This window comes from Narcine bancroftii, chromosome 7 (assembly GCF_036971445.1).
Source record: "Narcine bancroftii isolate sNarBan1 chromosome 7, sNarBan1.hap1, whole genome shotgun sequence".
In the NCBI taxonomy this organism is placed as follows: Eukaryota; Metazoa; Chordata; class Chondrichthyes; order Torpediniformes; family Narcinidae; genus Narcine; species Narcine bancroftii.
In genome coordinates, this window is record NC_091475.1 from 167,308,004 (window position 1) to 167,322,403 (window position 14,400).

The following is a 14,400-nucleotide window of genomic DNA, read 5'->3' on the forward strand; positions in this document are numbered from 1 at the left end:
GCAGTGGCATCTTTGGATCTGGTGCCTCCGTTCCTATGCTGATCGTAGTTATGTTGTTTTTATGTAGCACCGCGGTTCAGGGTAAAGTCTCATTTTCTTCTTAAAGTGGCAAATAAAGCCTACTACTAATTTTCAGAATATGGCAGTCAAATACACTACAGTTTGCTCCACCTTAAAATATAATGCATTTTATTACAAAATTCATAGTGAACAATAACGTGAATAACATCACCATATTGGTTTGTCAAAGAGCAAGTTATTTGATTTTTTTTGTTCATTTATCTGACCCATACAGTGTCTCGATCAAATAAGAGTACATATTCTATGTGGCTTTCAAACAGAAAAATCAAATAATGTCATGATACTGTACATCTCAACATTTGGTATACCTTGGTTATAATCCCAATCTTATTGAATTTTCTTACCTAGATAGGTCAAATAATTGGAATACAGGGCCATATAGAATAGATGGAAACTCAGCAATTCAGGCAAATATAAAAGGATGACACAATCTTAAACTCTTTACAGAAAAGTTTGAGACAATATTTAGGTTATTATTTTATAGCTTTATTAAAAGAAACAGCAATTCAAACAGGATGCAATTACCCATTTATCAAGAAAGAAATTATGATTTAATGCTAGGAATTTTGCTTCCATCACTCGACCTAGAGTTCTGAGTTATTAAAGAGTTATCATTGTTTGTGTGAATACTGTATGTTTACTAATTTAAAAACCTCTTTTTCATCATAAAATAAAGTTCTACTTCAATGCTAAACTTTATGATTTAAAGTTTCAACTTTACATACTTTGTACATACCATATTATCATCCTATGTCAAAAGTCTAAGGCCAAATTTAACATAAATTAGAAAAAAAATTATAGATATATCAAACCTTCTTGACATTCCCCTTGTGAATTAATACTCACATTTGGACATGGTAAAACGTTAACTGATAAAACACTCCAGTTTAACACCTATTCCACAATTCTTATCATGCAAGTTAGTGGTAAAAGCACAAAAATGCCTTTGTATTCAGACACCTGCCTGCTTTTTGCTCAGACCCAAAATGTTGGTTATATACAGTGCCCTCCATAATGTTTGGGACAAACACTTATTTTTCCCCTTTATTTGCCCCTGTGCTCCACAGTTTTACATTTATAATCAAACAATTCACATGATTAAAGTGCACATTCCAGATTTTATGTACATTTTGGTTTGACCATGTAGAAATTACAGCACTCTTTAAATACATGGTCCCCTCATTTCAGGGCACCATAATATTTGTGACATAGCAAAGGCACGTCATGTTAAAGTAGTCAAATTTAGTACTTTGTTGGATATATATATATATATATTTCTTTCTTTGGCTTGGCTTCGCGGACGAAGATTTATGGAGGGGGTAAAAAGTCCACGTCAGCTGCAGGCTCGTTTGTGGCTGACAAGTCCGATCCGGGACAGGCAGACACGGTTGCAGCGGAAAATTGGTTGGTTGGGGTTGGGTGTTGGGTTTTTCCTCCTTTGCCTTTTGTCAGTGAGGTGGGCTCTGCGGTCTTCTTCAAAGGAGGTTGCTGCCCGCCAAACTGTGAGGCGCCAAGATGCACGGTTTGAGGCGTCATCAGCCCACTGGCGGTGGTCAATGTGGCAGGCACCAAGAGATTTCTTTAGGCAGTCCTTGTATAATATATATAAAATATATAATATATATATATATATATAAATATATAAAATATATAAAATATATATATATAAATATATAAAATATATAAAATATATATATATATATATATATTTATATATATACACACACCTTGGATGCAATAACTACTTGAAGTCTGTGATTCATAGATATCACCAGGTGCTGAGCATCTTTGGTGATGTTCTACCAGGCCTCTACTGCAGCCATCTTCAGCTCCTGCTTGTTTTTGGGGCTTGTCCCCTTAAGGTTTCTCAATGATTTAAGATCAAGCATATTATTTTCGGATATAGTATGAGCTAAGATTTAGTTGTTTACTTACTATAATTATAGAATTTGATGTCCTGAACAAAACAAAGTTATTTGGTAATCATAACATAACAATTACAGCACGGAAACAGGCCATTAGGCCCTTCTAGTTCGCACCGAACCAAACACCCCTTTCTAGTCCCACCTCCCTGCACAATGCCTATAACCCTCCATCTTCTTCTCATCCATATACCTGTCCAACCTTTTCTTAAATAATACAATTGACCATTATGGTAATGCTTTTTAATTTACAATGGACATGTATATGATATGATTGAATTTATATTACATTAGTACACCTTAAACTTAATAAAAATATTTTAAAAAGAAAAAGATCAAGTTACTGACTTGGCCATTCAAAAATTTTCCAGTTTTTAAGCTTTGAAAAACTCCTTTTGTAGCAGCTACTATGGAAGAGCTATTAAAGTAATACAAACACATGCCAGAATAGTCAACTCAAGACTGATTTATTCAGAGTTTACAAACTTCTTTTATATACTGCACGTCATGAGCTCCACGGGACAAGGTGGGATGTCACTACAGGTTTGCTGCTGATCCACGGGACTGGCAGATTTAAATTAAGCCTTGTGGGTCTCCCATGCCTTCCAGCAGGAGACTCAGCAGATCCTCGGCACTCAGTATCTTTCGCGTGCCTGCTCGGTCTGCTACCTGGCCATTACATCACCCCCCCCCCCCAGAATCGTCGCCAGAAACAAACACCAGTTGTGTGTGCCTTACGTGGACGCCCACACCATCTGGGCTGGAGGCATTGAATGGGTGCAGTGGGATCCACATGGGCAGGCTTGAATCTGCCTACACTAAACAGCTGCAAATGCCCCCCCCATGTCCAAAGTAACAACCCTCTTAATCACACTGAAATCACACTGAAAGGGCCCTCATATGGTCATTGTAACGGCGCTCCTGGGACCTGTCGGCGTAGTTACTAGCCCAAAGGACCCCAAAACCCAGCAGCAATAGACATTTACCAAGACAAGTGGCTTTCAAAACAAGTTATTTTTAATTAACTTCAAACATGAAAATAGAATCAAACTTTAACTTAACTCTATTCTTATACTAGAGTCTATACTAACCCAAATTATCCTCTTCTAATTCTAAAGCACATGTACGTAATGTGTGTGTAAATTCAAGAAAAGTTCTTTGGTTCACAGTTCAATCTCACTTCTTCTTCCAAGTTTCTGGTTGCAGGCAATCACCATACTGTACACAGAATTTAACATGTATAAAGTTCACCAGGGTTGGTGCTTGAAAGGTAAATGTTTACCGCTCAGGAAAGTTCTTGTCGGGCTTGCAAAGAGAGATATTTGTTGCTCCAGGATTTCCACGACTGAGGTACCACCACTAGTCACTTCAGGGTCTAGCTGATGAAACTTGCCCCATCCGGGTATTCTAGATGGTAACCTCTTTCTTCAAGCTACCACAGAGTTCCATTCCTTCCTCTATATCAAGAGAAACATCAGATAGATAGCACATCCAGCCATCTAGTGCTCTGGAACTTGCTTTCATCAATTTCAAACAGTTTTCCCTGGATTGCATTTTTCAGTTACTTGTCAAGTGTCCCACACACTGACAGAGCCGTTAACTCAACTCTCTCTCTTTTCCAACTAAAACTCCAAAGAGAGCTTGTGATTCATGTCTAGCAAAACCCCCACCTTCCTGAGCAAAACAACAGGAGTTCTTTCTTCTGCTTTGGTCTGTTGTTAGATAAAAATCCAGGAGTGACCTTTCTCTGAGCACTTTGCAGAAAGGGTACTGATAGACAGCATGTCTCTAGCAAGACAATGGTCAAACATTTTATGAAGTCAGTTCAATCAACACCTACTTGTGAAAGGTGCTTCCATTTTCCAAGAGATCCTGCAATGTGAATTCTTCAGTCTTTCAAATAAGATCTGTTTTAAAATGTGTGTATGTATGTGACCTACTCTAAATCTTATAAATTCTCCCCAAATATTAATATTGTTACAGTACAAAAACAAAATCAGCGTCCAGGAGCTGTGGGGGCACATGTTGTTTAGGGGTTCCATGCCAGTTGGTAGGAACAGGTTTGCTGCTAGTGATACCACGTCGAAGCTGCTGAAGGATGTCCAGGTCAGAGTTGGTTGCGAAATGAATGTCCCTGGAACTGTAAGCACTGTATCATAAATCATCTCTGCAGATGATGCAGAAAAATCTTCCTTTGGGGCCGTGCGGACTCCCAGTAGAACCCATGGCAATTTATAAACCCAATTGGGCCAAGTTGCTGGTGGAAATGTTCCACAAGGCCATTGGACTGTGGATGGTATGCCGTGGTGTGGTGCAGGTGCGTGCCACAAAAGCGCGCAAAGGCAGACCATAATGCAGAGGTGAATTGTGCTCTGCGGTCTGAAGCTATGTGCGTCAGGACACCAAATCTAGCGATCCAATTAATGATGAATGCCCTAGCACATGTTTCAATGTCACTGGATGGCAACAGGATGGCCTCTGGGCAGCATGTGAAACAGTCCACTACTGTTAGAATGAATCTCATGTTTTGAGATATTGGAAATGGTCCAACCAGGTCCACATGCACGTGTTCAAACCTCCTGCGTACCGCTGAAAAAGTCTGAAGAGGAGCCTTGGTGTGCCGCTGAATTTTGGCAGACTGGCAGGAGGTACATGTACGTGCCCATTGAGCGACATGTTTTTTTAGTCCATGCCATATGTATTTATTTGACATGAGTTTGACTGATGTTCTGATGGATGATGAGTCAAGCCGTGTATCTGGTCGAAAAAGCGTCACCTCCATGATGCCGGAATCAATGGTCTAGGGTAGCTCAAAGACACGTCACAACACCCTGTTGTGGTGCCATCCGTTGTTTGTCCAGGTTAGCAATGGTCGTACTCTATTCCTGAACATTGGGGTCTATGGCCTGTGCACCGGCCGATTCAGAAATATTGATTCCACCCTGAATATGATATACAGTCGATCTGGACAGTGTACTTGCGACGAGATTGTCTTTTCCTGAAACATGGCGCATGTCCGTCTTGAAATCTGAAATGCATAAGTGACGCTGCTGTTTTGCCAACCATGGATCCGTTATTTTGCTGAAGGCAAAAATGAGTGGCTCATGATCTGTAAACACAGTGAAATGCCGACCTTACAAAATATATATCGGGAGTGCTGTGTGGCTAGGTACAACGCCAACAGTTCCCGATCAAACATAATATATTTCACTTCCACTGGCCTTAAATGTCAGCTGAAGAAAGTGAGGGGTTGATAATGGCCATTATCAACTGCTGAAGAACCACACCCATGGCCGTACTCGAGGCGTCAGTGCTAAGCCCCAAGGTAGCCTCAGGGTTGGGATGGACGAGCATTGCTGCTTTGGTCAATACTTCTTTGGCAGTCGTAAACGCAACCTCTGCCTCTGATGTCCAGGTAACGTCTCTGTGATTGGTGGAGACGATCTGAAATAGTGGTTGAAGAATGTCAGTAGCTGGAATAAACCAATGATAAAAGTTTATCAGGCCCAAAAATTTCTGCAGTGCCTTAACTGTGATAGGTTTGAAAGAAGCACAGACTGCGTCTACCTTGCTGAATAAGGGAAATATACCATCGGCTGTGATCTTGTGTCCTAGGAAGTTGATGGTGGATCTGCCATATTGACGTTTGCCAGGGTTGATGGTAAGACCAAGTTCCTCTAGCTGTTGGAAAAGGTGGTGCAAATGCAGGTGGTGATCTTGCTCAGTTTGACTAGCTATGAGGATGTCATCCAAATAAATGTATGGAAACTCCAAATCCCTGCCTAAAGCATCCATCAGCCATTGGAAGGTTTGAGTGGTTTTTCAATCCAAACGGCATTCTAAGAAATTCAAAAAGCCCAAAAGGGGTAATAATTGCTGTTTTAGGAATGTCATCCTTATGGGTAGGTATCTGATGATATCCCTTGACCAGATGAACCTTGGAAAAAATGTGGTAATGGTGTAGATGGGCAGCAAAATCCTGTATATGAGGAATTGGTTACCTGTCAGGTGTAGTAACATCATTACCTATGGTAATCGCCGCAGGGTCTCCATCCTCCTATTTTTTTGGTACCATGTGTAATGGTGATGCCCAAGGACTGTTGGAGTGTCGAATGATACCCAACTCCTCCATTGCCGTGAACTCCACCTTTGCTTACAGCAATTTATCAGGTGGAAGACAACGAGCCTTGACATGAATCAGTGGGCCTGAAGTGACTCTGCAATGAGACACACCATGGACTGCTTTTGAGGCATTGAAATTAGGAGTGAGAATACGGGGAAATTCGTTGAGCAGGGCAGCATGGGTATCCTTTTGCAGGGTATGTACCCCGAGCTGTGAAACTCTCCCTTTGCTGCATGCCAGCGGGATGTCTGAAAAGTGATGGCATGAACCAATTTCCCCCGTTTCACGTCCACCAGTAAATCATGGGTTCATAAAAAGTCCGCACCCAAAATGGGCTGAGCAACAGAAGCTAAGACGCCATTCCAATGGAATGTGGTCCCTCCTATTCCAATTGCGATCCGCCGCGTGCCAAAGCTGGGAATGGTAGTTCCATTCGCTACTTGAAGAGCCAGGTGTTGTTGTTTATGCGTTCTTTCAAAATAGGTCGGCGGGAGTAAACTGACATCAGCACCTGTGTCTACAAGAAACTTGCGCTTACCTGCATCATCATGAAGATACAATAGGCCCGGATTTGCGCCAGCTGCCGAAGCCACTATTGGCAGCCAGCTCTTTAGTTTCCTGCCTTTTTCCTGTAATAGTTACATGGCTAGACACATTTATGGGCATTTTCTCCCCAACGGCAATGGTAAAAACACCACTCTCGACATATGTCAACAAGTTCCTCCTCCTTTGATTGAACTGCAGATACAGGAGGCTCGTAGGACATGGGAGATGTATTGGCTGCCAAAACAGACTGTATTTTAGCAGATTCTTGTGTAGGAGTACAATAGAGCCTGTCAGCCTCCCGTGCTATGTCATGGGGATGGCAGAAATCCATGTTAGCGACAGGTATGGCAACACGAGCTGGGAGCTTTGATAGGAATAGGGTTTCAAAAAGCAGGCAATGAGAATGACCATCCACCAATGCCAGCATCTCATTCATTGGGTCTCAAGGATTCCTGTCACCCAGGCCTTCCATGTTCAAAAGCCACATGACATGCTCATGTCTTGTCAATTCCAGTGTATCCAGGAGAAACTGGTGGAACCTGGTGGAACCTGGTGTACTGGTTTTCTGCTGGGGATTGGCAATAAATTCACTTTCTCAAGATGCAGTAGCAGCATCCAACACATGCCAGAACTTCAAGTCCTCCACCTTTATGCCCCGAAGACAAAACTGGGTTTCAGCCTGAAGAAGCCAAACCCAAGGTTGATGGGTCCAGAAAGGAGGCCAACTGCGTTAACTGCTGCCGTGGCGGCAGTTGCCGCTGCTGCTGTAGTTGCATCCATTATGACTGTAGACTCAGCTACAGATGAATCTTGCAGTTGGGGTCACCAATTGTAGTAGCTACTACGGTAGAGCTACAAAAGTAATACAAACACATGCCAGATTAGTCAACTCAAGACTGATTTATTCAGAGTTTATATGCTTCTTTTATCAGGTGGAAGACAACGAGCCTTGACATGAATCAGTGGGCCTGAAGTGTCTCTGCAATGAGGCATTGAAATTAGGAGTGAGAATATGGGGAAATTCGTTGAGCAGGGCAGCATGGGTATCCTTTTGCAGCGTATGTACCCCGAGCTGGGAAACTCTCCCTTTGCTGCATGCCAGCGGGTATGTCTGAAAAGACATCTTGTTCCGAGCTCCACAGGACAAGATGGGACATCACTATGGGTTTGCTGCCAATCCACGGAACCAGCAGGTTTAAATTAAGCCGTGTGAGTCTCCCGCACCTTCCGGCAGGAGACTCGGCAGATCAACGTGCCATTCCTCGGCACTCAGTATCTTTCACGTGCGGTCCATTAGGCAAGTACCGTGACGGCAACAGTTTGTCCACTAGGCCTGCTACACTTTGTTGCTTTAGCTTCAGGATCTTACTGTAGGATGAAGTGCCAGCCAATTTAAGATAGTTCAATGCACTTCAGAATTCATTGTGTTACTGCCACCTGCAATTACATCATCATTGAAAGTAAGTGTGCCTGTTCCTGTGGTAGCCATACTTGCCCAGACCATAGCTCTCTCACCACTATATTTCACAGAACAGGTTGTAATGCTTTGGATCTTGGGCAGTTCCTTTATGCCTCAACATTTTGTTCTTGGCATCACTCTCATACAGGTTCATCTTGGTCTCATCTGACCTTTTTCCAGAATACTGCAGGCTCTTTTAAATACTTCTTGGCAAATTGTCATCTGGCCACACTGTTTCTGTAGCTAACTAGTGGTTTGCATCTTGCAGTGTAGCCTTTATTTTTGTTCATGAAATCTTCTGTGGACAGTAGTCATTGACACATCCACACCTGTTCCTGGAGAGGGTTTCTGATCTGTTGGATAGGCATTTGGAAATTTTTTCTTCAATAAGATGAGAATTCTTCTGTCAACAGCAGTGAAGATTTTCCTTGGATTTATCACTCCTTTATGATTACGGAGCTCACCAGTTCGTTCTTTCTTAATGAGGTTCCAAACAGTTAATTTTGATAATCCCAAGGATTGGGAAATGTCTTTTTTTTTCAGCCACATAATGGTTTTTTTGACTTTCATTGGCACAACTCTGGTACTCTTATTGAAAAATGGCACCTATAGACTCCAAATGTGATCAACGGCTTAGAGGCAAGCCTAGCTCTCTTATACCTGCACCAATGAAGCAATTAAACATACCTGAATAATTACAAACACCTGTGAAGCCAAATGTCCCAAATATTATGGTGCCCTGAAATGGGGGAGCTATGTATAAAATATGCTGTAATTTCACATAGTCAAACCAAAATGTATACAAATAGCATTTGATTAAAATCTGGAATGTGCACTTTAATTACATGTGAATTTTTGATAACAAATTTAAAAATTTGTGGAGCACAGGAGCAAATAAAGGAAAAAAAAAGTGTCTTTGTCCCAAACATTATGGAGGGCACTGTATCTTTACCTCCAATGGAAAACGTGTGACTTTTATTCCTCCAGCATTTTGGTGTTTTTTACTACAATCATAGCATCTGCAGAGTTTCATGTTTCATAAATTTAGTATTTTTTTTAGTTTTTAAGGTGAAGTGACTGAACATACAAATCAAAGTAATTACTGACAGCGGTCAGTACTTTGCTGTAGGCCAAGATAATTACCTTCTTCAATACTCCCCGATTTTGCATCTTTCTTCCTCAGCTTTCTTTTAGAAATCTTTTGAAATGGTGCAAACTCAACTACAGCAGGGTATTCCTGGCCTAAGTGACAGGAAATAAAGAGTATAAATTTTTTAAAGTAAGTTTCAAACCAAAACCCTGTACCCTGTTCACATGTATGTATTTCATGAGCTTTGAATGCAAGTCACATTAACAAAATCAAATAATAACCAGCAATATTTTTTGAAGATTTTGCTATAATAACAGTTGTTCATCAACTTTTTTTTTAAACATTTAGATGTGTTTTTAAAAAATATTTACGTGTAGCATGTTAACAGGTAATTTCAGCCCATGAGCCCATGCCACCCAATTAACCTACAACCCTCAGTACATTTTGAATGGTGGGAGGGAACTGGAATCCCTAGGTAAAACACACGCAGTCATGGGGCGAACGTACAAACTCCTTACAGAAAGTGTCGTGCTAACGGCGTCGTGCTAACGGCGTCGGCAACCATGCAGCCCTAATATGGAATACATAACAAGACATTTTAAACTCCCAATTTGAAATTTATGTTAACAAATTGATACACAATGTGGTTGGATCCATTGTACAGCACAATGATTTTAGCACAAATAACAATTAAGCATAATTTTTTGGTGCAAATCTATATGCAAGTTGACATCCAATGGACATTACAGGTGACTCAGCAACCATGATATTTAATAAGTAAATAGGAGTTTCCTATGAAATGGGATGTCTGGATTGTTTAATTTGGACTCAAAACTTTTTGCATCATTACCTTTGTTATCAATGAAGATATATCCATCAAATCGGTCTCTGAACAGAATTATATCATCAGGATTTTTAAAATTGATGTAAGCTCTGGAGAATAGATGGGGATAAAGGCTGATAAAAAATAAAAATAATGAGTTCACAATATCACATTCATGCTACAAATATACATCATTAAACAACTGCAGTAAAATAAATCAAAGTAATTCCTAAGATTAGTTTTGTATTTCTCATGACAGGCTAAGAAATGAACGAGAAATAAATATCATTAGGCATGTTTCACTGCTCTTTAATACATCATCATTATTAGCAGCTTATAAATGGATCCAATACATTTCATACCTTACGTCTGCAGCACAAAATTCAAAATAATCATGCGTAGGTAGTGGATGCAATTGTTCTTCTAGTTGCAATTTGGTTAGGTTAGGAGGTAAACGCCGAATAACCACCTATAGACACAAGAATGAAGAAAGGAAAAATTTTTACAAGAATTAGGGAAGTGTAGTGGGCCAAGTGATCACGCAGTTAGATGGGCGAATCGCCACCCCAGTCAGTTGATACAAGATGGTATGGACCCCCCTTCCCTTCTCAGAGAATCCAGCATACGGTGACACGCATTGCTGGGGAGATGTCCCTGGGCAGACAGTGACTCCGCAATGCATTGACATCACTCCTTTAGACCAGCATGTCCCAGACAGGAAGTGGGTTGTCCCCTTCAAGCAACACGAGAGATTCAAATAAAGTTCAGTTACTGGTTCACACTCATGTTGTGTGGACATGCTTCAATTCAGTCGTGCTGTCGTTAGCAGCTGCCATGGTGGTGACCCCAAAGGTTCAAACGTCTTTGGAACCCACTTTGAACATGACAAAATGCAGGATGCTGCTATCACTATAGTTCCAACGGCTGCAACCAATGCTGTGGGTATGCATTTGCCACCCTTCTGGGCCAATCAGACCAGGAACTGGTTACACTGACAAGGAACTGTGACTCAGACAGAGGCATTGACTTGGAGGACACCAAGTTCTGGCATCTTGTCAGCACACTGGATGCTGTTACCGCAGCCAAAGTAAGCTCCTTCATTGAAAATCCTCCTATGGAGCACAAGAACGAACAATTCCAGTGTTTCCTCCTCAATTTTCAAGCATGAGGGTGTTGTTCGCACCCTGAATATGCAAGACCTGGGCGATAGAAACCCCCCAGAGCTCATGCACAAAATGGTGGCATTAGCAGATGGGCACACAACTGTTTCTTGTTTGAGGCTCTGTTCCTCTCCAAGCTTCTGGTGCAGGTTTCCTTGGCAATATCAGACGTGGATTTCAGCACCAAGGAAGGAGACAGACTTTTCCACACCCCACAGCAGAGCTTGATACATGTTCAACCAATCTATGCCATCAGCATCTCTGGCTCAGCCTCTGTACCAGGATTTTCCCCTCCATCAGTTCTGCCAGCGGTAGTGAAAAAATGTATTGCTAGTACATGGAAAGATATAAATATGATTGATATTAATAGATGGCACAATGAGATGAAATATTGTTTAATAATGGAAAAAATTATGTATATTTTGTGTGATAATTATAATTTTTTTATTAATAAGTGGTCATTATATTCAGAATATTTACATTTCAATTTACATTGATTAGATCTTAATATGTATATTTAATTTTTCTTTAATATTTTTTCTTTTTTCTTTCTTTATGGCTCTCCTTAGGAGAGTTGGCTGAAGGGGGGGGGGGGGTTCATTTCTTTTCTCTTTTTTTAATATATAAAAAATAACATTCATGTTTATGGTTAATTGTTGTATATGTCATATTATTTGCTTTTTGAACGAATAAATAAAGTTTTTTTTTAAAAAAAGTTCTGCCAGCGGTAGCCACGGCCTAACCGCAACAAGCACTCAGACAAATGGAACTATTACTGTTCTACTATTGCAGATGGGGCTGCAATGCCCAGCGGTGTGTCCCTCCATGTTCATACCCCAATGCCAAATCGAGCATGGCAACGGGAAATGAACAGCCCGGCCGCTGATAAGTGGCTTCGGCAGTTGGCACACATAAAGGCCTACTCTATCTAAGGGACCAGCGGACGAGGGATTTTCTAGTCAATGCAGGTGCAGAGATAAGCCTCATCCCGATGACAAACTTCGAGCTCAAGCACAATCCCAAGGGCGTTCCCCTACAGGCAGCCAATGGCTCCTCCACTCCAAGCTCTGGCATCCGTCTGGTCACAATCCATGTCGTGGGAACAGTTTTCTGTTGAAAGTGTATGATTGCGTCTGTTGGGCAAGCCCTACTCAGAGCCAATTTCCTCCAGGCACATGAGCTCCTGGTAGACAAGAAGAGATGCTGCTTGGTCGATGCTACCATGTTTCAGTCATACCCCCTCAAGCTACGGCAATGTTCCTTTTTACCATTGGGCATCCACACTCAGGACCACAACGAATATGCCCTTTGACTAGCCAAGTATCCAACACTGTTGGCGCCCAATTTTCACACTAAAGCAGCACATGGCGAAGAGCACCACATCGAGATCACTGGGCCCCCAGTGTACACATGGGCATGGCCCTTCCCGCAGGACAAACTCCTCAAAGCCAAGACAAAGTTTGCTTCCATGGAGGAGTTGGGTATTGTCTGCCATTCAAACAGGCCCTGGGTACCCCGCTGCTCATGGTCCAGAAGAACTACATCTGTTGGTGTCCGTGTGGCAACTATAGACAACTCAATGACATCACAATCCCAGATAGATACCCCATCCCACACATCCAAGACTTTGCCTCATGGCTCCAGGGTTGCTGGATTTTCTGGAAGGTGGACCTCGTCAAGGGGTACCATCAGATTCCTGTGCATCCTAACGATGTCCCGAAAACGGCCATTATTACACTTTTCTGCCTTTTCAAGTTCCTCCAGATGCCTTTTGGATTAAAGAATGCAGCCCATAAGTTTCAGTGTCTCATGGACGTGGCTGGCAGGGACCTCAATTTCATCTTCATCTATCTGGATGATATCCTCATCGCCAGCCCCGATGCCAGCACACACATAGAACGCACCTGACTCGCCTTTTTGATAGGTTGCAAGAGTTCAGACTCATGGTGAACCTGGCTAAGTGCCAATTTGGCCTAGAAACAGATTGCATTGGAGTCTGTATCTCTCATGAGAGTGCCACACCGCTGCCAGATAAGGAAGAAGCCACCCAGCGATTCCCTAGGCCAAAGGCCGACAGGAATTCCTAAGTACAGTGAACTTTTATCATAGTTTCCTCCCAGGAGCAGCCACCCTCATGCAACCCCTATTTGACCTCATCAAACTCAGCGACAAGATGGTCCAGTGGACACACAAAACCATGAAGCATTCCAGGCATCTAAAGCAGCACTAGCGGAGGCCACATCTTTGGCTCATCCTGACTCTTCCTCCCCCGGCCCTTACAACCGATATATCGGACAGAGTGGTTGGTGTGATGCTTGAGCAGTAGGTTGATGAACAATGATGCCCCCAGCCTTCTTCAGCAAATATCTCTGGGCATCAGAACTCAAATACAACTTGTTCGACAGTGAGCTGTCAATATGTACCTGGCAATATGACATTTCCAGTACAAGTTAAAAGGAAGGGTTTTTCTTGCCTACATCGACCACAAGCCACTCATGCACTCAGCAAGGTCTCAGACCCGAGGCAACCATATACAACCCATCATTCCATTAATTTCTTCCCCATTTATATTTACATTTAATCCTGAGAAGGTGGCAAGTTTTAAAAAACATAATTCATTGCCTCTTTAGCATCCAAAAATAATTTTTTCTCCCCTCCTGGCCTTATTTTTTTTTTAAAGTTGCAGGGGTGAAGGAGGGTGAACACTATCCCCTTTTGCTTTAATTTTTTTTGACTAAGAAGACAGAAGGTAACCAGAAATACAAATATAAGAGAGATTGAGAAGAAAAAAAGATGGGAAAGAGAATGAATACAGCAAACCTAGAAGGAAGAAAAGGCTAACCGTATGGCAGAGAAGCCAACCCTGGGCCTGCAAGAACGTCGACAGTGACTGCAGAGCCCCAGACCATCCACAAGAGGAAGACTTGCCTGGAAGAGTGAGAGAGGATTGCCCTGAAGGGGATGGATCATGAGGCAGCTGGGGGAAGGTGGCAGGAGTGCCGGCCACTCCATTTTCAAACTGGTGTCCGTAATTGCGGGCCCCTGCACAATCAGGACTTCCTGGAGGCACAAAGATCTTCAGAGGTCGGGTTATTGTGATAGTTCGCCATCTGCGACGATTCCATTAAACAATTCTGTTGGTTCAGCTCACAGACAACTTCTGTTGTGCTTTATTCACTGCACCGTAATACTTATT

The 14,400-nt window shown here is 42.1% G+C and overlaps 1 protein-coding gene across 2 annotated transcripts in view; it reads right to left on the reverse strand.

Annotated features, from left to right (window-relative positions):
- The window catches only part of upf3a (UPF3A regulator of nonsense mediated mRNA decay), a 95,333-nt gene that overhangs the window by 72,203 nt on the left and 8,730 nt on the right, over positions 1 to 14,400 (reverse strand). For both annotated transcript variants that reach the window (XM_069891182.1, XM_069891181.1), the window contains exons 2-4: positions 10,407 to 10,513; positions 10,072 to 10,178; positions 9,275 to 9,373 (exon numbers count right to left, since the gene is read on the reverse strand). In XM_069891182.1, coding sequence (XP_069747283.1) covers positions 9,275 to 9,373; positions 10,072 to 10,178; positions 10,407 to 10,513 — 313 coding nt within the window. The remainder of the gene's footprint in view (positions 1 to 9,274; positions 9,374 to 10,071; positions 10,179 to 10,406; positions 10,514 to 14,400) is intronic.